The 22,672-nt window shown below is 47.4% G+C and overlaps 7 protein-coding genes across 7 annotated transcripts; 2 read left to right on the top strand and 5 right to left on the bottom strand.

The window, feature by feature from the left end:
• Nucleotides 1-987: 987 nt before the first annotated feature.
• VFPPC_05116 (kinase domain-containing protein) lies at nucleotides 988-2,981 on the bottom strand (the record flags this gene model as incomplete). The annotated part of the gene is made up of 4 exons (XM_022428436.1): nucleotides 988-1,380; nucleotides 1,444-2,235; nucleotides 2,332-2,756; nucleotides 2,813-2,981. The coding sequence occupies 4 exons, from the start codon at nucleotides 2,979-2,981 to the stop codon at nucleotides 988-990; spliced, it is 1,779 nt and encodes a 592-aa protein (XP_022284518.1).
• Nucleotides 2,982-7,771: 4,790 nt separating this feature from the next.
• On the bottom strand, nucleotides 7,772-9,354 carry VFPPC_05115 (hypothetical protein; the record flags this gene model as incomplete). The annotated part of the gene is made up of 3 exons (XM_018284358.1): nucleotides 7,772-8,494; nucleotides 8,551-8,629; nucleotides 8,711-9,354. The coding sequence occupies 3 exons, from the start codon at nucleotides 9,352-9,354 to the stop codon at nucleotides 7,772-7,774; spliced, it is 1,446 nt and encodes a 481-aa protein (XP_018145818.1).
• A 4,132-nt stretch (nucleotides 9,355-13,486) lies between these two features.
• VFPPC_15904 (hypothetical protein) lies at nucleotides 13,487-14,022 on the top strand (the record flags this gene model as incomplete). The annotated part of the gene is made up of 2 exons (XM_018293657.1): nucleotides 13,487-13,919; nucleotides 13,973-14,022. 2 exons carry the CDS (start codon nucleotides 13,487-13,489, stop codon nucleotides 14,020-14,022), a joined length of 483 nt encoding a protein of 160 aa, XP_018145816.1.
• A 725-nt stretch (nucleotides 14,023-14,747) lies between these two features.
• Nucleotides 14,748-15,245, bottom strand: VFPPC_05112 (hypothetical protein; the record flags this gene model as incomplete). The annotated part of the gene is made up of 1 exon (XM_018284356.1): nucleotides 14,748-15,245. One exon carries the CDS (start codon nucleotides 15,243-15,245, stop codon nucleotides 14,748-14,750), a length of 498 nt encoding a protein of 165 aa, XP_018145815.1.
• Nucleotides 15,246-16,561: 1,316 nt separating this feature from the next.
• VFPPC_13763 (hypothetical protein) lies at nucleotides 16,562-16,900 on the top strand (the record flags this gene model as incomplete). Its single annotated transcript, XM_018291535.1, has 1 exon — nucleotides 16,562-16,900. One exon carries the CDS (start codon nucleotides 16,562-16,564, stop codon nucleotides 16,898-16,900), a length of 339 nt encoding a protein of 112 aa, XP_018145814.1.
• An 801-nt stretch (nucleotides 16,901-17,701) lies between these two features.
• VFPPC_15903 (heterokaryon incompatibility protein (HET) domain-containing protein) lies at nucleotides 17,702-19,836 on the bottom strand (the record flags this gene model as incomplete). The annotated part of the gene is made up of 2 exons (XM_018293656.1): nucleotides 17,702-19,267; nucleotides 19,375-19,836. The coding sequence occupies 2 exons, from the start codon at nucleotides 19,834-19,836 to the stop codon at nucleotides 17,702-17,704; spliced, it is 2,028 nt and encodes a 675-aa protein (XP_018145813.1).
• Nucleotides 19,837-21,130: 1,294 nt separating this feature from the next.
• Nucleotides 21,131-22,603, bottom strand: VFPPC_05111 (glycoside hydrolase family 95; the record flags this gene model as incomplete). Its single annotated transcript, XM_018284355.1, has 5 exons — nucleotides 21,131-21,605; nucleotides 21,660-21,684; nucleotides 21,735-21,866; nucleotides 21,920-22,457; nucleotides 22,517-22,603. The coding sequence occupies 5 exons, from the start codon at nucleotides 22,601-22,603 to the stop codon at nucleotides 21,131-21,133; spliced, it is 1,257 nt and encodes a 418-aa protein (XP_018145812.1).
• Nucleotides 22,604-22,672: the final 69 nt, after the last annotated feature.

Here is a 22,672-nt window from a genome sequence, read left to right as displayed (position 1 = left end):
CATCTATGCTGCATCTTTATACCCCCGCGAGCCGGAGGTTTGGGCCAAAAAGACCCAGCCATGTAAGGCGGATGGATGCAAGACACAGACAGTCTTCCCATCGGAATGCATTCTTCGGTCACATAACATGACTGCAGTGCCACAGCCTCTGACACAGCCCTCAGTTAAGCATGCATGCAAGCAGCCTCGTCGAGTTTCGGTCTATGCTGGAGGGTGGTATTCGGTGTGAGATCGTCAGCGCCTGATTGGACGCTTTCTACACATCAAGATGGACGCTCTGCAGATGTGCCCGCCCAAATACGTGTCCGAACTTTGTTTGTGCGAGCGAGGTGTCATTTGAGGCTCTGTTGTTGTCTTGTCGCCTTCTACATTGGCCTGCAGCTTTGGGCTTCGGGGTACGAGACATGGTCAGCTCAATATAATTATTGACTTGTATGCTAGAGTATTAAAAGTTCCAGTAGACGCATCCAGGGACAACCAATACACATCAATCGGACAAAAGTAACCTAGTCGCGACGAAAACGCCCACACTAAGTGATTCATAATGGCTACTTTCTTTGAGCAAGCTGTGAACCTTCGATACAGCGATCTGGATAAATTGGCAGACGAGCTGAACCGGGTTCTTGGAGAGCACAACTGGAGAAATGCAAGGGTAATACCTCCTTTATGTTCCCAGCCATCATGAAGCTGACGGGATTTTAAGATTATATTCGATCAGTATGTACTGGAAGTGACAAGGTTGTTGACGGACGTAAGTCTGCAAAAGCATGCCGTACCTCAACCCCTCCATCTAATCATTTCTGCGTTAGAATGAAATTGAGAACATCAACCAGAATATACGCCTTCATTACAAATCTCAGCAGTAAGAGAGTAGTACTGCCCTTATGCCACAGATCGTGTTCTGGTTGAAAGAGGGTATTTCTACTATCTAGTTGGTTGGTCTAGGGGGTTGTATCGCGTCTTGTGTTTGATTGTCAGGCATCCTGATTAATTGCAATGGTTGCGCTTTCTTGGGTTGTCAGAACCGGACTCTTCCGGGCTCAAGGTGTCTAGTTTCCTCTTCGTTGCCACCCCATTTGTCGGGGCAGAGTTTGCTTCTTCCACAGGATGGACATGTACCATTGGCACATTCACTCCTGCAGTAGGAGCTCTGTCCATCGTTTGATGAGCCTTTTCAACCCGGCCTGTTTGGTACACCGAGGTTGATGAGAAGCAGTACGCCGGATCATTCAGACAGCGCTGGTACATCTCCTTCAATTCCTGTCGCACTTTAGCAGTTGTGTGCCGCTTGCCTTTATCCAAGATGACCATGTTGTTCTCAACATATCGAAGAAAGTCGCAAAGAAAGCGACTATCTGCTGGGGCTAAAGAATTTATCCACTGCGATTGTCAGCCTAGGACAAGATACAAGATGTAGCGGTAGCCCTCATTTATGGTACTCACCTCTCTAACAGCAACCTTTACCGTTGCAGAGCCAGGATTTGATTCTTCCTGTCCCCCTTCTTGTCTCCAAAGATTGAAAAACGTATCTTGGCGAAATTTGACCCGGCAGTCTTGCTCCTGGGTCCTTTTGGAAGAAAATTCATAAACCCCATCCCACCCAAGAACCAACCACGTGATAAACTCCAAGTATAAGCAGCCCAGTGACCAGACATCATAGGGACGGGAAATAGGCTCGTTCAATTCAAACTCTGGAGCTTTGTATGTTTGTGATACGGGGATTCCAACCGGCGAGACTTTTGTAGTCATGTGGCTGTGAAACCTTGCGAGCCCAAAGTCAGAAATTTTGAGGACGCCGTGGTCATACTTGTTCGGCTCGTGCTTGAACCAAAGAATGTTTTGAGGCTTGATGTCACCATGTCTTCCACAGGTTTTGTCGTCTGGGCCACCTTTGAGATCCGGGACCGCCAATGTATGCTCCGGCTCGTGCGGGAAGGACAATTGCGTGTTGTGTATTCTATGCAAGCCCTCTGCCAATCCCAAGCACTGCTCACCTAGCCAGAGAACCAGAGTGCGATCGAACTTGGGGCACGGATTGTGTTGCATCCATAGGTCAAAAAGATTGCCCCCTTCAGCCCAACCAAAGAGCAGATAGTACCGTTGCCGATACTCATAGCTCGTGAAAAGAGTGACAAGGTGCGGGTTTGACTTGACTTTTTGCAGGGCGTCAACCTCTAATTCAAATTCATCTCTGTTCTCGGAAGTTAACTCCTTCAGGGCAAATGAGTCCCCTTCCTAATAGAGTGTCAGTGTACACTAAGGATCTGGTCCTAGAGAATTCTGGAGACTTGCCGTTGATGGGAAGTTGTGATGTGCACGATGGATCCGGACCTTTCTGACGACAGAGAAACCCGACTGACTAACGGCGTCCTCATACGCCAGCCACGGGAATATAGCCCTGTTGTCAATTTTATAGAATGCTGCCCGGCCATCTTCCATGATGAAGGATGGCGATAGCATGTACCACTGATAGCTGTCAAATTGCTGAATGTCTCTCTGCTCCCACCCATCAAAACATGATATGTCTCTTTTCTTGCCATCAATCGTTCTCACCAAGTCAAAATTGGCACCCTCCTCGTTATGTCGCAAAAGAGGTAAGTCGTCATCACAAATTCTGTCGGCCATGAAACCTGATATTGAGGATACTTTACCCAGGAGAGCCAGGACGGCGAAGATCTTCCGGGCTGGTTTGTGGCCCTCTCGGCCTCGAACGTTCTCCGCACCAAACACATATTGCGCGGCTGCTACGACAAAATCTACCCAAGAAGTGTTATTAGACGCCTTTGTATATACACTAACAGGGAGTTCTCACCAGGTTTGTTGAATTGAAACCGCTCGAGAATGCGGTATACCTTGTCATACTGCAAGATTGAGTCAAGTGTGGTGTTTGGCAGGAAGAACTTGTCCTGATCACACACATATGGCACCAAGCCCGCCCGAAGCTCCTCGTCCAATGGTGCCGCATCGGAGTGTTGGTTCATGAGTACTGATTTGGAATGAGTTTTTGCTTTAAATTTTTTTTTTTTTTTTTTTTTTTTTTTTTTTTTTTGGTTTTTCCTTCTTTCGGACAAGTTCTGACCTCTCGTAACCAAGAGTTGTTGAGATGTAGAACCAACCAACCCGAAAAGGACGAGTACCGTAAACTTGAGAATATCCTCGAAACAGGATTAACTTGGCACCAAGGAATTTCGGTATTCAATTACAGGCACACCTATTCTGGGGTTGACCTCGGACCATTTATGGGAGTCATACATATCCGCAAGAACTCCCAGCCTTGTGTCTTGCAGCCTTGTACCAATTTGGTATGTGATGAGCCACCACCACCCGCGTCTCATACAATCTCCCAACTTAAAGGCGGCCGCTGACAACCAAACACACGGTCAGCACCTCCTCCCTCAACTCAATTCACCCCCTGCCGCAAAATACAAATGGTACTACACTGGTGGGCCCGGGGGGCTGCATTCAAGTTGAAAGCGTGGGTGGTTTGGGTCACAGCTGCATGCGGCCGTGTGATCAGCGAACAAAAAGCTGGATGGTAACGGCACGGGTTGAAGCAGCTTGACCGACCAGACGCCATCTAGTCTCCGCTGACCACTTATGAGCCAACACACACATGCAAGCCGCCGCGGGAAAAGGTGGTGTTGTCATCTTGTTATGCACGGCCATACCGTATGAGGACACAAGGCAGACCAGCAGGATTTTCTCTGTGAAACACAGCCCATTTGTCGCCATCTCATGTCTGTGTCGTCGATTGGCCGAGGGCTGATGGCCTGGCCCTATTACAGCACAGGCTTAAAGGCGAGCTATCCTCTGGGCTTTCAGGGTCGCCTGAACTCCTCCCGCCTCACTTCTACCAGACCAGACCGTGCGCGGAACACCGATCCCCCCCCCCCCCGTCGAAGACATATATTACCCGGCCGTTGATAGACAGAAGATGTTCGCAAGGTACGCATTCGACCAACTGGCCAACTTACTTTTCCAAAGTATGAATCTACTAATTCTTGCACACTCCGGTAGCCATCGCTCATCGTCAAACAGCCCAACCCTGGAATCGAATATCCATACCACAACCACCACCGTGACCAAAAACCAAGCCATGGATGGCCACTCACGGACATCCCCCAAGCGACGACAAGGGCAACCAATTCCGGGGCGGTTTGTGAATGCCATAAAGTTGGAGGAGCTCCTTGACGAGAGATTTGGGGATAACTACTTAGTTGAGGTGCGTAAAACTTTACTTCTTCCCCCATAACTACTTCTTTTTTTGTGCCTACCTAACTATCGCCAGATGCGGTTTAACAATTTCACCATCTTTGCTGATGGGCGGCTATCAGAAGCCGAAATATCCAGTTGTTTTAGATGATTTTCGCACGATATGTACATTAGAAAGGCGGCCGCCTATGGAAAGGACGGCTTGGAATATGGAAAGCGGTGCTTGATATTTTCTTCTTCTTCCTCCTCTTCTTTTTGTCTGTTTTTGGCATTTTTTAATACATTCAGCGACAAAATGCAATCCCGCATCAATGAACTTTTCATCAGGATGCGCTGTCCGAATTTGGTATTCTCGCCGTTGTAAGTTTGCCAACAAAGGCACCCCTCGTGTATGACACAGAGGCTGCCTCCTAAGGCTAGGAGAAATCTTTCGTAGTGATGGATGAATCATTGCAAACATGTTTGACACCCGAGTGTCCCGTCCTATCAAGTAATTTCCGCATTGCCGGAATGACGGGTTGTGCTGTTTCCAGCCAATGTGGTCGGGAAATCGGATGGCGTTCCAAGGTAGAAAACTATATTCGAGAAATAGCATCTATGTGTGCTATAACTACGGCCAAGAATAAATATTGTTTAGTTTCTTCGCTTGTCAGACCAAGAGGAGCCAGCCCCCAAGTGGCGATAGATTTACGGGTGGGTGTTGCAGCATTCTAGAGGTACGCAGGTATTGAATAGTTCCTTGTCACCTAGCAAATATCACATTAGATATTTTTACTCCTGAGCTCTAACAATTTCTCTGGTTAAAATCGCCATGAACCGTGATGTATATCGACCATCACTAACTAGTATATTGTACTGTGGAGGCTTCTCTTTCTACGTGGCTCTGCTAGTTAACAAGCTTAATACAGAGCCTAGCATGTTTTTACAACGCATGTATTGCATCACGTTAAATACATCTTGCATGTTATTACTTTAATTAACTGCTGCATATATTGACGTTATTGAGATGGAATCGCGTAAATTCATATTGGATCAACACGACGGCCGGACCAGTCTTCTTGCTAGGAGATCTAAAAGGCTATCCGCAATTAACTCGTGGAACTACCTTAATGGTGCTTATTAGAAGCGCAAGGCTTCTATTCGGGTGATAATTATCACGCGGTTTGGGGTACTTGTAACTGGTTGATTGATGCTTGTTAAATTCATCTAGCTAGATAACGTACGCCTGTGTTAGTGTTAAGGCGTACTCACGTAAGGTCTATTTCAGCCACTATTTAAAGCTATTCGCAGGCTACTAGCTCTGCCGCTAAAGACAGCAGTAGAATCAACAGTGCTAGCATCTTTGAAAAAAAAAGGGGGGGGATGGGGGGGGGCGATACCACCGACTTAGACAAACGACCTGCTAGGACTTTCTCCTCATTTATAAGAGTAGCTCTGGGAGCGTGATAGATCCCATGCTCCGTGGCCATCAATAAACAAACGTGCTGCGATTAAGCATACAAGCTTGGGAGTTAAGCGGCTCAAGCCATTTTCCCCCAGGTTAGCTTTCACACTGCTTAGAACCGTAGTGTTTACTGCATGACCTTATTATGATTGATTGCTGCCTGCTGAAATACCACCACAAAAAGTCACACAAATGTCACGTCCCCTACAACAGGAGATTGGTCTTCTATCAAACTAAGATCACAATGCGGGCATAGAAGAATTTAAAACACGATTTAAACCAAAAAATTCCTTACCAAGACGGTTAAGCGACATTAAAGACTAACTGCTTCTACTGCCTTATTTAAGAAAAAAGAAGTCTAGTGTAGCCCAGTCCTCTACAGGCTGTGTTAGGGATCCCAATATTAAGGTGACTAATGCATTTACTCCTGTCTCTATCCAACGTGGAAGCCCTAAGCTTTAACTATAGTTATAGAGCCCTGCTAGCTTTCTTTGCCCTAATGTTTAATCCCCATTATGGGCTTTAACATAATGTTTAGCAGCGTGGGCATTATTATAACTGTTTCTAGGCTTATTATTCAGTTTAGTTGCAGCTTAGCTTAGGCTTCTAAAGGTGCAAAGTGTGACGGGTTAGACCCTGAAGGAGACTCGGCCGAAGGCCTCGTTGCGTTGTCACAATATAGTTGATCGCAACTATGGTCACAATACCCATGTCTAATAGTTGCCTATATAACTAACGTTATAGTTAGTGCACGTGGAGGATATCACAGGAGAGATCTAGGGGATCTCTCCTTTTATTTTGTTAATTCTTCCTCTTTGCAATAAGATTATTAGGTAGATTAAATAAGTCTTTCTAAACCCTCACACAAAGTAATACTAAGAGTTACGTAATAACCTTAATAGCTTTGCCTAGATGCTAATGCAAGTATATTCTTACGTCTAAATAAATTCTATACTAAGAATACTTCTGTAATATTCTTAACCCTAATTAATCTATAGGTGCTTATAACTTATAAGTAATGCAAACTATGCCTAGTATTAAGCGCTATTAATGCTAAAATTAAACTTGCTATTAATAACTATGCTAGTCTAGTTTAAGAAGCTCTTAAATACTTTCTCCTAAAATACCGCTAAAGTTTACAGCCTAGAGACTCTATAAATGCTATAAGAGATGCCTTTAAAAAGGTAAAATAGGTGTTTTATAATAAAGAATATATAGAGTAGCTATAGGCTAAGCTTCTAGCAAGCTCTAACCGTATATCTTGCCTAAATTCTATTGCTATTTAGTATAATAACTCCTCCTCTAATTAAGATAGACACAAATTATGCTAAATTTTATACTAATTAGGCAATTCGCTTAAGCTAATAATATAACTCTACTGGGTAGAATTAATAATATTAATAATTTCCCTTTAAAATAGGGTTAAACCCTAAAAGACATACATAAGGAGCACACACGCGTTTTGCAATCGATAGGCAATTAAGTTAATACGCAATAAGAAGGAGAGTGAATATTGGGCAAGAAAGATCAAATTGGTAGGTATGTTTTGTTAAAACAACAAGTTACAACTAAGCGGTTGAACTTGTAAAGACTTGGGGATAATCCACCGCGAACCTTGACACAAAAACCAAACCCAAACGATGTATCTCTCTCCCAACTAAAAAGCGGCAATAATTTGATCGACGATACCATGGACCAGAGTTCCTAACAGAATCTTTGCCCTGTCCAAGCAGAAACAAAGTTACACTACCAGACCGCATCAATATCATCTGGATGGCTGTTGCAGCTGTCTGGAGTGTTTGCACGTCGTGCGTCCGTGCCTGCAGGTCGTAGTATGCTTGCGAGTTCTCGGGAGTTCATTGAAGTTTGCTTTCCACTCTGTGGTGACGAAATAGTCATTATGCGTCCTCTTCACCGGCACTCAACAAGACTCGAAGTTATTGTACAGCCCATTCATCAAAGCATTCGATGAAACTATAGTACAGACTCGGTTGAGCGAGGTAAAGACGTAGCTCGTTTGCGAAATATAATATCTCAGTAGTTATGCCTGTTGGCTCGTTGGTAATGATTCATAACGGTTTCACTGCCCCGTTGACACCGCCACCTAAAGTTCAGTTAAGCAGCTGGGCGTGCCGCTACAGAATTACGTCGGCCATTCCTTCGCACCGTAGCAGCACGGCCCAACGTTGTACTCGGGATCTGATCTTTGGCAATCAGAGCGGCTGGTGAGTCAGACCAGACAACTTGTCCAACGTGTAGCGTTTGTCCCCGGACAGCGATTCGTGGGAATAGCGTAGCCGCTACATCATGATTTGAAGTTCCGGCGTTGCTTACATTTCGTACTCCGTATTCCTGACAAGTCTCTGGCGGCTCATTTTGCGTTCCGGGTGTCATGACCTCAATAAGATCACTGGCGTGCTGAGCTTCGATAACCCACATCTGGGCTGCTCGATTCAAAAACCTCTCTATTTTGTGACGGAACTCCTCCAACCGTGCAGACGGTACCAACCGGTCCAGTGCCATAAAGATAGCACTGCCGGCATTCATAACTGGCTCCACAGTTGGCTCCGTTTCCTCATCCTCTATTATTCTGAGGACCTGGTGGCGGTATATTTGTTGTTGTTCTTTGTCTTCGGAAAAGAACTCAAGCATCTGATATGCAGACTCTTTCAAATCATCTGAGATGTAGAAAGGGCGAAAAATATGTGCCATTAAAGCTTCACAAATGACCGCCTGTCCAGCAGCACGACGCATCAGCACTGCCTCTTTGGTAAGCCCCGTTGGCAAAGGGAGCAAAGGAAAGCGTCCTTGTAAGTTTTGCAGGGGTGTCGCATGAGTCTATTTTTCAGTGTGAGTATCTTTGTTTTGGTCCATGAAAGTAGCAATGTACTGACCATTGCTTGTTCTGCGTCAGACATGAATTCCTTGAGAATAGCGTAGGATTCTCTTGCCAGAGACTTAAGACTATCTCGGCTATAAGCAGGTCAGCCAACTGCTTGGCATGGTCATGAATCCTCCAAACATGAAGAAGAGCAAAAAGAATCGGCGGCCTACAGTTTCTCAACTCGAGTCACGTCGATATCGTGGAAGGCATCGTGGCCCAGGTCCGTTCTGAGCCTCGCCTCCAAGTCAGCGCATTTCTCTTGTGCAGCCTGCAACTCGGACCGATGTATCGTGCAATCTCTTTGTGTTCTAACCATGTCCTTTTCGAGCTGAGTGAACTCAGATTGCGTTGCTTTAGCGTTTCTATCCATCGACACCAGCTTATCCCGTTGTGACTTGTTCCTGTCCTTCATCGTTTCAAGCTCTGTCTCCAATTGTTCCACTCTTCCCCGATTAATTTCCAATGTGTCCGTTCTTTCAGAGAATTTTTTGTACTGTTCGCCAAACTCTCGCATTAAAAAAGACTTTTCCGTTGACGCCATGTCTTTGCAATGTGCCAGCTCTTCTTTTAGGCGTGCAATTTCTGTCGACTTCTCGCTGACCTCATGTTCAAGGCTTTTTTTATCAGAAACAAGTTGGCCATAGTCCTGGATACCTTCAGTATCCACACTAACTTCTCGAGCGAGACAAATAAGAGACCAAAGTTTAGAATCTTTGAGATTCCTATTGATTGGTCCTTTCGCGGCCGCCTTAACCTTCGATTCAGCCATAGTTGTAAGAGTCTTCATTCGCTCTTTGAACGATGGGTGAGCCATTTTGCTACGGAGGCAGAGATGAAGACTTGGGAATTGGACAATCTATATGTAAGGTAAGTGGTGAGGCTCAAACGTCTCCTGAATTCAGGTCGGCCCATTTTGCGACCACCCCATCTTAGCAATTGGACCAGGTGAGCGTGGTGCATGCTTCGTAGCGGATGCAACCATCTTTTGCTGTCGATTGGCTCTTTCCCGGGGGGGGGGGAATCACATCGAGGTTTCGTTTGTCTTCAAGGCAAGGTGTTCCTTTGTCAACACGACAACAGCAATAGCCCGCTCGCAAACTGGAGCGTTCGACGTATCACGTTTGGTGCATAGACCCGAGACTCTGGTTCGGCGAATAAAATACAATATATGAGCGACAAGGTGCACCAAGGCTTCTGTCATTACCCACCCAATGAAGAGTCAACACGACAAAGCGAAGATATACACAAGTGGTTTTCGATCCGGACGCGACACCGTTTGCCAGAGAAAATGACTCGTCGATACGCTTTATGCAGCTTTGCCCAAGACAGGGTTGGTCAGATGTTTCACCGTTAGGCAGCAATGCGGCTCAGCGTTCTGGAGTGTTGTTAAGTTTGTTGGTTGATTAAGACGCAGCCTCCAACTCGAATTTAGCCATGTTGGTTTTTGTGAGGGGGAGACAACAAGGCAAGGCTCTGGCAAGCTCCCACCAAAAGCTGTGGCCAAAGAAACAGCTCAACTCTGAATTGGTGAGACTGGTTATTAGCAGAGTCTTGCCCTTCAAATCGTAAACACTTTGCCGTAGAACTGGCCTAGTTTGTTAAACATTGGTGACCGCGCTTAAACTTTGGTTCTTCCAGGAATTTGTTAGAAACACTGGACTGAGAAACGCTCCTAATTAGATTCCCTCTCGCCTTGCCTTAAGCCTACCTTTTACTGTGCCTACTTTTGAGGCGAACGGTGGAGCTAGTTTAAGATAACTTCCGTTGCCCATTATAACTAGTTGTCACGCATACATTTTAATGAGAACCTAAAAACCAAGTCTTGTGCAGGAAGGAATTTCCAAAACCTGCATACTTTGCCGCCGCCTATGTCCAAACCACGCTGCCACCTATAGCCCTAGTTGCAATAATAATTTTCTGCGAGATTAATCACAAAACCTATTACAGGAATCATAAGCACCAATCTAAAGCCGAGATTTTTCCAAGCCTTAGTGCTAGAGCAGAATGGTACGGAATAGAACTTAAGGTTAAAGGCGGAGGGAAAGGGGGGGGTTCCGAAAAGTAAGATGTTAGCAATCTGTAAAGCTCTAAATAAATAGCTCTAACGGGCTTTCGTGATTACAGGCTACTAGGTAGCTATTATCGTTGTGGCCCTTTGACGAGTACTAGAAGATCATAAGCTACCGCAAAGGACGCTTGGGCTGCCCGTGACAATGAGCTTTGATAATGTGCTGGTACTTTTATGCTGCTTTGAGTCCAGTTGACGCTTCCGTAAAGGGATCCAGTGCGGCGTCGCGTCTGTCAACCCCAAGTAACTTGACTTGCAGTTGTGCAGCATCTTATTGTCTAGGTGGCTTGTAGTGGCCAAGTGCGCATTTTCATCATGGTTTATTGGCGGGATGTTCTTGCGGCATCCCAGTGCCCCCAGTGCCCCCAGTGCCTCTTTTTAAGAACTTGTAGTGCTTAATAAGCCCAAAAGTTCAAATGGTCTGATTTTCTGGCAATCCAGCTGTGGACGGTTCAACATTGAATGTTTGCTTGTCACTGACACTGTCGCCTGGGACCCGCCGCAGGGTGTACCGTGTTGGGCAAACAAGGCACATGCAGTCAAAAAACGCCATCAATTGATGCCTCCATTCTTACCAGACACGGCTGACGGCCCGTCCCGCTGGTCAAATTCCTAACTTAATGCAGACGACACTCTTGAGCAGGACTGAGCTCGGCGAGGTGGCTGTGCGCTGTGCAGTGCAGCGTGTGTCACGCGATAGCATCAAATGGTTCGAGACTTTGCTCAGGTATTTATTGATTTGAGGCAGGGTTTTGCACTTTGTATGGCATAATGCATTAAATCTCCCCCCAGCCGTTTGAGTGCGGGGGAGACGACAAGGCAAGAAGCATCAATGCAACCTGCCAACATGGAACATTTGAAGCTGCGATCCAGCGGCTAAGGCTTGCGGCAATTGATATTGGCCAGTGAGAAGATCCACAGTGTCTGGCATCTTAGTGGGGCTGTCGACATACAATCTGCAGTCTGGTGCACTGCCCACCTGGCGAAGGAGACTTCAATGTTGAGCCGCATAACCAGCCACCCAAGTCACAGGTCACGACAGCACATCCAACAGGTTCTTAGCCCTACCAGATGAAGACGAAGCCACGGAGACACCTGTCCTAGCTTTCGATCTGGAAGCTAAGATCGAAGCAATCATCAAAAAGGACAGAGAGAGACTAGACATACGCGCAAACGTCCGTAGGACATCCAAGATATCAAGCCAACAAATACTCCGTACAGGATAGGCGGTTATTACTCAAAACGAGAAAATTCAGCAGCTCATCCTTGAGAAGCAAAACGAACGGGGCCATGTATCGACCTAGATATAGCAGAAAAACAAATCCCATGGCACACCTACCAAGTCAAAATCAACAACCAATCTCTTGACCTTGCGAGATACGAAAGCGTTAAGACTCGGGGTTTCAATTTTTTGAGGGGGCGTGCATGTTGGTATATGCTGTCCCCTGACCTACGTCACATTTCTATTTCACCAACTTAGTGTCAAATTCATGAGACAAGAGAAAGGCTAGTTGCCAAAGTTACAATGTAGCCAAAAGGCCGGTAAAAGAGAACTTCCACAAGTCCAATTAATAGTAGTGGTTACATCCATTGACAATACCCAGGTAAGATAGGTGCCTCGTTGGGGATTCAATCGTTGAGCGCTGTTGCTTGGTTGCCGGCATGGTGAGAGCAATTCCCAACGAACGCAAGAAAACAATACCTTTGAGCTTGCGTAGCAGTGAGGCTGAATCATGGATGCATCAGCACGTATCACAATACGACCCGCTGTGATCGACATTGTCGCAACCAACGAAGAGGATACAGAAGTAGCCGATCTGGAGTAGTTCCATATGTGTGTTTAGGTAAAGTGCGCTGAACCAAACTCTAAGTCACTTTTTCTCAGCTGATGCCAGGAAAATACGGAACAGTGATGGGTTTGAACAAATTCGGACATGATCTGCTTAGGGCTGAGCCGAAGGCTCCGTCGACTCAGTCAGCCTGATGCAAGACCTACGGATCGGCATGTCCCCCAAGCCCATCTTTGTATTGACCATGACACCTGGAAGCGCTCCAAAATGATTGTTTACGCACAACAGAGTGCGTCAAGGCTAAAGGATCAGGGGAGCAATTATGACGAGTAATTTTGACCAAGGTGTAAATTCCTCTTACACTACCGAGCTTTTAATAACGTGTTTGGTTGCCTCTTGTTGGAGGTTCCGTAACTCGGCTTGAGAACCGCCACAACTTGCCAGAGTCACTAATACAGCATGTCCAGATACTTTATTTTTATGGTTAAGAGACTTAGTTACGAATTACCAGAAACAATCAACCTACCCCTTGTAAGCCGATCTTAGCTTCCGAGCGACCTGATTCGTCAGCTGTGCCCTCCCTACATTAACCTAAGATGCACATCGTTTGAACGTCTCAGCTACTCCGTTGCGTCACCTAAAAAACAGGACCGAACACATGTGTAGGTAGGGCTGTGAATTGATTGGGCTTGAGTGTATATCGACGTCAGACATAGCATCAACAGCGTTACTTCGCATAGTACGAGTAGGAATACGATTCAGCTTTCAGGAGATGCGACCCTCAATTGGTTTGGACTCGATGTGGACTTATTCAACCCCCGGGGTAAACACGTCCAAAAGCATCCCAGCTGATATTCGTGTTGCAGTGTCTCTTGGCTATGTTTGAGAACTATGTTGCTCATCTCTTGTTGATCAACCCGTTGCGGCAAGAGAACAAGTTCTGAGCGAGGCAGACGTGAAGAATGTCAAGTATAAATATCTCTCTCCATTCCCTACTAATAAACCTCGTCAGATTCAACTCAACACTCAACATAATCACCACTGTTAATAATCACCTTTCTGCCAAAAATATATACCACAGCACAAAAATGCACCCTCAAACTTTCTTCCAGATTATTGCCTCTGCGGCCCTTGCCATCAATGGCGTGACTGCCGACCTCCACGATCGAGATGTCTATCTCCGCCACATCGCCCCTGAGCAACTCACACGACTTCAGAAGTACCACACTGAGAATCTTCGCTCCCTCAACGCCGACCAAACGGCTGTACTTGAGCGAGTCAAGCGTCTCGTAAGTGACTATGCGGTGCACGACATTCACGAAGCCCGCGCGGCCTGTCAGGCTTCCTTTGGTCCTGCCGAGTGCAAGAGGATCCTGAACGGCGGAGATGGCGAGAGCAAGCCGGCTCGAAGAGCTGCCCTAGTTGGCAGAGCACCTACTTGCGAGTGCGCGGATCAGGATCCGTACTGTGACGGTGCCCAAATCTGCAAGTATAAGTTGTCGAATTGTAACTTCACAAACAGTAAGTTACATCTCCGGTGATGGTCTTCTGCGTAGAAAATAACATGTTTTCAGAGGGCTGCGGCTTTGCTGGACTTTATGTCTGCAATGGTCTCTGCGAGTGAAGTGTTTTGAGTGGCTAGTGCGATGACTGTTTGTGATTTTTTTTTTTTTTTGATTTTTTTTGTCTTTCAAACTTTGGAGAGTACGAACAAGGGGTGAAAGCTACAGCCGTTGACAGTTGATTATATTGTATTCACTCTTTTATATATTTTGCGTGAAGAAAAGAAAACACTTTGAATACTACAGCATGAATGAAATGATTGTCTTGGACCCGAGAGTGGCATGCCATAACAAGAATACCGAAGTGCAATTATGATGGCCTCTTGCCCGCCGCACATGAGGGCCCACGACAGCGGCGTCAACCGTAGCCGTCTTTTGACTCAACGTTGGCTCTTGTCGACGAGCAGCTGAGTGATATCCTTGTGCCCCTTTTCGGCGGCTAACCACAGTAGCGTCTAACCGTCTTTACGCTGTAGGCCTTCCTGCTCCATAAAAGTCAAACCCGGGTTGAAAGACAAACTTCTGTAGCAAGGGAAAGTGCTGAATGAGGTCGAGGCGCCACCAGTTGACATTCACGCTGACTCGAAATGACCAAACTGATTTACATAGGTGCATTTGGGATGCTAATTTGTGGGAAAACTTGAGGAGTGCTGTTTTATTCTCAAGGTGGACCACCGAATAGAGCGATGGCTCAGCAAGGGCATAAGTAGCTTTGGAGGACGTCGCAAGCGAAACTTTGTCCTTCCCGATAAGCCGTCATAGAAGCAATACGAAAGGCAATAGCATCTTACTTGCACCAAGCCGTGTTCCCGAGTTCTCGCACCCCTCCATAGTAGACCTCTGCAGCCGAGGCACACTTCGCCCTCTTCAGCGGATGCCAAAACCAGCTGACATTGTCTTTACACCAGCGCTTCATGTCTGCCTTGAAGTTCTGGTCAACACGCTTCTTAAAGTGCTGAGAGCAGCGCCCTTGCGCCTTGGCGTTCCGGTACCCGAAGTCGTGTCTTCGGCAGCTGGCTCGGAAGTCGAATATCCCATGCTTAGCATCAGGCACGTGGGTGCAGCCATCGGATGACCAGTCTAAGCAAGGCGGGTTCTGAGCATCCCGAGCCCTTGTGAAAGTGATCATGTCAACATTAAAGAGCAGTCTGTCTGTCTCGGCCACTTTGCCAGCACTCGTGCAACTGCCATCTTCATTCCGCACGAGGCTAGCAGAGTTGGGAGATCGACTTGGAGACGCGCCAGAGACGGTGGCGCGTGTAACAAAAGCCCCCATAAGCATCATTTTGCAGAGCAGTACTAGCAAAACCATAACGAAGTATTATTTGATTTGGCTGAGAAATGTAATGAGACTTACTCAATGGTTTACCATCTGGAATCGAGACTTATATATTTGCCAGACTGCTGGCCTTCCTTCAACTAACTAACTTACCATGTTCTCTAATAAGCGAGCCAATTCTTCCGGATACCGGCCTAGACGAGCTTGGGATAAGATATATGTGTATGTCATAATTTATTGGTAATGTCAGCAAATAACTATTGCGGTGCACGCCCCATGCTAATGACTACATGCATGAAAAGCTATTGAAAATGATACCAACAATGATCCGGACTTTATGCTCCCCTACAACAGGATAGTTGCCTTCTTTTACTTGTTAGCTTGTTGCCTAGCTTGCGACAGGAACAACATGACGTTCTTGTCTTAGATTTGAATTTCCAGGCACTCTGCCTTGACTACATCGGCGACTACGACCTCAGCCCAGTCCATGGCCACCCAGTATTGGTTGACTGGATTCTTAACATTTCCTCGCTCTCAAGTATCAACTTCCTCTTGGAGTCCTATGCAGTGAACAGTTTTTTTCGGCGGGAGCCCGACCGGCTAATCTAACCGCGACTGTCATCGAAGAGTGGCCGTACGTACGATGTGGCGAATCATAGAATCTTCGTCTTTATATGACTTGTTGTCTTCACAGCAACAATAGAAAATCAAAATACGTGATGCCCCGTGGCTTCAGCCACATTACTGGATTGGGAAGTGCGTAAAGCCTACAAAGGAGAGTAGGCACCTTGGACCCACCTTGCGAAGGTAAACGGCTCGAAGCGAGCCTTGGGTTCCTAGTGAAGGAGTGGTCGTTAGGACTAAGCGAAATAAGTTAATTGCAGAACCGGCACAGCCAGGTCTTAGGTACCGGGCGTAGCTCGGGATAGTACCCGACATAAATGGCCAGTCACTTTGTCCTGGGGTATTTTCTGTTTTCTATATTTCTGGGCTTTATGCCCAGTATATTATAGGTATGATATGACTATTTCTGAAATGGTGTAGGTTAGCCCTATTGCAAGTTTATCTGGGAGGGAAATCCGCCTAAGATTGTAGCTCACAGTAAAATCGTTAATATAAGAATTCCACTTCTGACCTCATACGCGACGGCATCGCTTCTGCTCCCAAATAAGATTTATTTTTTCATCTAGAACTTGAAATCTAGGGTGTATCAAGGAACAAGGGGCCTATAATTAATCTCTCACATCTAGGTTACCGGGGTGCCTAGAGTGCCGTGTAGCCGTGAGAAACCCAGTTCTTCCAACGGTGTGGTAAGGACCGAAATGACTACACCCACAGTGATGGGCTCCATGTCCGTCGACGCCACAGCCGACACCGATGTGTTCGGATACCTTGCCATCCACGCTATAGCGTCCGTGCTCTGGTGGGGCTACGAGGTCGGCGTGGCGGTCAAGGCCCCTGAGCTGAAAGGCGACCTCAGCGTCACCATCGGCGCCAACGCCTGCAACAATCCAAGTTACCACATCGGCCTGCACGAGAAGCTGGACGTCGGTCTAGATGTGTATGGGTATGCAGGCACAAGTCCCATTGATGCACAGCACAAGTGGGACATTTGGAGACCCGACACCACCATAACTGACAGGTGTTGGGGCTGGACTTGATTGAGCACAAGCGGCCTCCATGTCCAGTTCTTGAGGCTCAGCTGCTAGCAGACCAGTGGACATGTCCTGGTGCATTCAATGTTGTCCTGTAGTTGAGACAAGAACGGGATGTGCGGCGGCATATATTTTGATATTTATATTTATTCCCAGACACCATCGGGCTCCTTCAATGTTCCATCCTACTTAAGTAGCCTGCCGCTCCGGGACCAACCGCAAGCGATATTGTCGCTATTCATTTCTTAAGCTCTCAAGCTCCCCCTTTTCTAGCTCCTTTTTCTCCTTCTCCTTTAGCTTTAGGTACTTGTCATAGGCGCCTAGCCAGTTGTCAATATACTCGCTTGGACTGTTACAACACAGCACCTCAAGCCCCCACGGAAAGCAAGACATATCATACCTGAAAATTCCGCGTTGGAGGAAGGGGGAGATGATTAGAAAGACGAAAGAAAAATTAAGAAATCTTCCAAGTCGCCATATGGTGTGTGGGTAAAGTATTTGCTTGAGCTCGGTGGCTGGAAAGACCAGTCTATTGTCGGAGTGGTCACATACGTCGCCTCTCGAGTGAAGCTTTTTGCACAGGGCTGACCCAACCAGTTAGGTGTTTCTCCTCCCAAACCGCAGTACATGGCATGCAATGCTCCAGGCGAGCAATGTGTTTACCCGGTAAAGTCTCCGTCTCGCTCAGTTACAAGAACCAAGTCTGTCCGTCGCTGAGCCCACGCACAGCGCCACTCGCCTGTATAAACATAAAACAGACGTGGCTAACTAGATGTATACATAAACTGCACAGTGCTGTGCCGCAGTCTACAGGATACAAAATGGCGTCAATGTGTCGAGACAAGCCTCTAGCTGTGATGTTAGGCCTTCCCTAGTTATCGCGCATGAAAGCCAAAGCAGGTCTTTCAAAGGTGTTGCATCACACACAAACACTCCAAGACGACGATATGATGCCTTTCCCATACTACTTCCCTGAAGACTTAGTACAAGACCCAAGATATTACCACCAATTGGTTGCATCACTGGCAGGATATCCACTTGATCACACGAATGCGAAAATGGCCCGTCTAGTTCTACCTTCAGGTTGAACTTGGCACTCGATTTACCAGTGCCGACACTGGCCGTTGCCTCGAAAATCAGTGACCTCTCGTTTAAAGCTAACCGACGTGTGATGTTTGGACATGCGATAAGCCGACCACTGAGGACTATTTGCGCTAGACCTGGGGAATTTACATTGTCTTCAGCATGTCGAATGTCAGCCAGTTTGACGAACGATCGCACCAAGGCGCTCTCCAGCTGAATGAAGCTTGTTTCAAGAGGGCAGCTGGCCCAAGACCACGAAGGAAAGTAGGTTGCAAGGCAAGTTGCAAGTTGCTCATGAGCAGCGGAATAGTCAGGCCCATCTCGAGCCCAGAGCAGTTGGTGCAGAAGGCATGGTTTCCATAGGCCAGCTGTGTAGTCTTCCCTGGAGAGACCAAATCGAAGGATAACTCGATCAACGACACCCCTAAGTGCCGCAAGCTTGTCGCCGGCCTTCGATAGTTGCGTCCGAGAATAGCATCGCACAATGGTGCACCACAGCCTGTGAAGGCCTGGATGGCCGAGGTATGGGAGTTCTGAGCGTCGCATGTCTTCACCTGGTACACTGCACTCCGTCGAATTTTGCAGCTCTACCTTGAGTCGAATAATCGCGTCGTCAAGGACCTCGGGATGATCTGGGTTATCTGTTCCCAGCGGAAACGTCTCAGACGCTCGCAAACAGGCGCATTCCCAAAAGAGTTGGTCCCCAAAATGAACGGTCCGCTTTGATAATAAGCGCTCCTGAAAAGTCCAACCTCTGTTGTACAGAGGAGCGCTGTCAACGCGTCGTATATTGTCAGGACTGAAACAAAGCCAGTTCTTGACAGCGTCCGACTCTATATCATTTGTCAAGAGACATGGCGCGACTGTCAACGGATTTCTATCTGCGGCAAGTCCTGGCAATTTGTCCGCTTGGATACCCGCAAGATTCAGCAGCCCATTGCTGTATATGCTGTCCATTAACATCACTTGGTCTGCCCAGTCGTTGTCGTCGTATTGCACAATGCAAAGTGAGTCTATCCACAGATAGCGAACGCCAAGTTGACGTGCTACTACTACAGCATCGCGATATATCTGCGGCCAACGATTTGTAGGGATTGACGTGTAAAACTCCTGTTTGTTCTCTTTCCTAAGGCTTGTTCTCCCTGTTTCTGTGTTCCATCGATAGCTTAAGGTTATGTATTCCAAGGTATTTGTTTTGCTGTCAACCTCAATGACGTGGATATTTGAATCTGAATCCATGCCGATGTCGATCAGGCGCATAGTCGAAGTTCCTACGCAAGTCATCGCTTTCTTAATTTATTGCAACCAGAGTGCTCATTAGCACAAACCTGGAGCCATTTATGGACCTGCTGGATTCTCATAGCGCAAAAGTTGGTGTGAAAGACTGTTTGTATCGCGTCTATTCGAGTGGGTGTTCCCATTTCGTCCGAGCGCAACGTCCATCTAAGACTTGGTCCAGGGCTTGGGCACGGATACACGGGTTTGAAATGCAAATCCGTGACTGTGCCGATTTCCATGTTCCTAAGTTGCATAACAAAGCCTCCGACATCCGGGAGCATCTGTATCTGATATTGAGTGTTATTTATCCAGGGCTCGTACGGCATTTCGATGATTGTTCCTCCTTCCAATGCCGCTAACATTAAGGAACACAGATGACATCCTCTCAGCATAGAACCATGAATATCTATGATGGAAGTGTATCGCAGGGTTACTCCGTCTATGTCTTCCGTCAGAAAGAACTCCATCACCCATGGCCAAGGAGACTGGGATGGAAAACATGACCTGCAGCTACTACACAATCTGTTTAGCAGGCCGGTTGTGCTGGAGCATTCGACCAGATTTTGCTGATTGGAACACATGATAGTTAGTAGAACCTTTCAGCTGCTCCAGTATAACAAGAATGGTAAGGATGAAATGCTCGAGAATTTGGGACTACAGCTTATTTGAGCTGAGAAGTAGTATCTGGAAGCTCTGGGCATAAAGGGCCTACGTGCAGTACAGTGACGTCGCCCCCCGCCAACATTGAATGGTGCGCCAACATGCTCTGATCCCTTGCCGGCTAAGCACAGAGCTGTGATCAGCTGTAGGCAGGGTATGGTGCTCAGATGTCCTTGGTCTGGTGGGCAGTGCAATGCATAATGTATGTCGACAGCCTCACTTGGCGGCCTGCTGGTCTCGTCAGCGAATAACATCAGTAGTTGCCAGGCTGAGCAGCTCTTAGATCAGTTTGGCATGCTGCAATATTGCTTGCCTTGTTATATCCTCTGCACTCCTCTCCACCGCACCCAAGCGGATTTGGAGATGTGAGACATTGGGCGAGGTGCAACACTGCCTCAATCAAAATTTTGAACTCCGTGTTTGCATTTACCTGCGCCCGACATGGGGAAATAGTAGGCAACGAGAAAAAGAAGGCGAGGGATTGCAAGATATCAAGGCCCAACGACAGTCATATGCCGTCATCCCATGCTCCGGACTGTTGTTCGTTGAATGCAATGGACATCATCTTTTCGATCAAGTGGTACTCAGGCACTGGACACACCAGCGTTTGAAACGCCATCACCTTGGGCATTTGGTACTGCTCGACCTCAGCAACTCCCACCTCCCCAGGCCAAGCAAAACTGTAACATGGCAACTCCAAATGCAACGTAACAAACTCTCCATGACAAGATAGAACTCGTATTCACCAAAAATTGAGTCGTGGAAAATATCAACATCGTTGCGATGCAGGGCCTCCCAGCATCTATTCGGACCTTCACCACAGCACTTACTCCTCGGCATATGACTGTCAAGCCTATAATACCCGACAACGTGCTCAATAGCCGATATAGAGTGCAAAACAAGCTTGTTTCTTAATAAACATTGAACAGGTCGGGAATAGACCTTTATTCAGCCTAATATCCGGCCTGTAGCGCCATCGCTTCTCGAAACATGGGGGACGGAGCTATGTTCTTTCCAGCTAGATGGCGTGAAGGTATAACATGTAGATTGGGTAGGATTCTGCGTATAGGTGCTAATTGTGGCTGTCCTGCGTTACCCCGAGTATCTTGCTGCACTTGTACGTAATACCAGGCTATTCGCTCCAATAAGAGCACCAGCTTAGTTTTCACTCCCCCTTACTTATATACATTCCACCAAATCCCATCTGCACTCGTCTTAAAAAGACCCAACATACGCATTGTAGTTGAAAGTAGTGCACGAACTGCTAATATCCTTGGGACTAGTCCCCCCAATAACCTTACTTCCGCCTCTTGAAACCGAAAAGTCCTGCGACCCAACACCCATGGTAAAGTTGAACGTGTGGATGCCAGCCGGTGCCTGTACCGTAACCGCCTGCTGAGAGCCGCTCTTCACGGTAAGTTCACCCGGCGCGGTCAACAGGGTGCTCACAAAGACCAAGTCCTCCAGCAGCTCCTTTCCTCTGGAGTCGCCGACGTTGTCGGCGCTGCAGGCAGTGTCCTTTGGTGTTGGGCGGTACCAGTAGACGAGCTCGTCTGCGTCGACTTTGGGCTCTGATGCGCCGGTCTTGTAGGCGGCGATGTAGGGCTTCATGAGTTTGCGCCAGCCGCCGTGGGGGAATCCGTTTGCCCATTGGGAGGAGCCGTCGTCGCTGTGGTGAGGCTCATCGTCGCTGGATAATTGTTAGGTCTCCTTGTAATTATTATGCCAGGTGTGTTAAACATACGAGATGTAGTGGCTTTCGCCAAAATCTGCCAGGGAGTTAGCTTGTTCCACGTTGATGGAGAGCTGAAGAGCCTACCGTTCCAGGTAATGATTTCAACGAGCGCCGGCTTCATTTCAAGCATCTGCTGCCATCGAAGACTGGGCTGCTCCTCACAGATAAACACCCAGTTCTTGGTGTTGAAGTGGGTGAAGAACCAAGGCGAGACGGCTAACAAAGTCAGTCAGAGGGACATTTCGCAACGACACAGCAGGTACACTTACGCGCCATGTACGGCTTATCTCCGAGATTCTGAAGGAACTTGTCATCCCAAAATGTTGTCATGGGCCCCTTGATAACACTGTTCCCCCCATCCGTCGGCCAGGCGTACCAAGAGAACGCACCGTCAATGCCATTCGTAATGTGCGACAGGGAATTCGGATCCTGCACCATGGGAATAACTGTAATTTTCTTACCGCCCAGCCCATTCTTGACGGCATTCCAATCCATGCTGTCGCCTACAAAGGTGCTCACGAGCGCTCCGCCATTGTACTTGGCCTGGCCGGGGTGATCGCTGTAGTTGCCCACGATGCTGGTGATTTCAGCAGTATCGCCCGTGGACCAGTACGCAAAGTCAAAGGAGATGAAGACGCTGAAACCAACTGCTGCCGCTGCTTCGTACGCATTGGCAAGCTGCTTGGGGGTGTAGCTGTCGACACGGGGTGGCGCGCAGTTGAGTGCGAAGCCATCGATGCCAATGTCCTTGGCTTGCGTCATGTCCGTCTTCCAGTCTTCTGTGGTGTAGTTTTCCACAATGCCAACCTATTTACGTGGTTAGCTCTGCTGGGGTTGTTACAGGAGGGTGTAGGGCATGTACGGACCATAAAATGGGCATACACGGGCTTGGTGTCCTGTCCCAAGGCGAGCAAGGGAACGGCGCATAGCGCTGCGACTATTGAAGCAAGCATGTTGAACCACTAAACTTGTAGAGTTTCAAGGCTAGCGACTATTTGAAACAGAGTTGTGATCTACGAGAT

This window comes from Pochonia chlamydosporia, chromosome 3 (assembly GCF_001653235.2).
Source record: "Pochonia chlamydosporia 170 chromosome 3, whole genome shotgun sequence".
Lineage (NCBI taxonomy): Eukaryota > Fungi > Ascomycota > Sordariomycetes > Hypocreales > Clavicipitaceae > Pochonia > Pochonia chlamydosporia.
The sequence above is the reverse complement of the archived record's forward strand: the minus strand, read 5'-3'. Positions and strand labels throughout refer to the sequence as shown.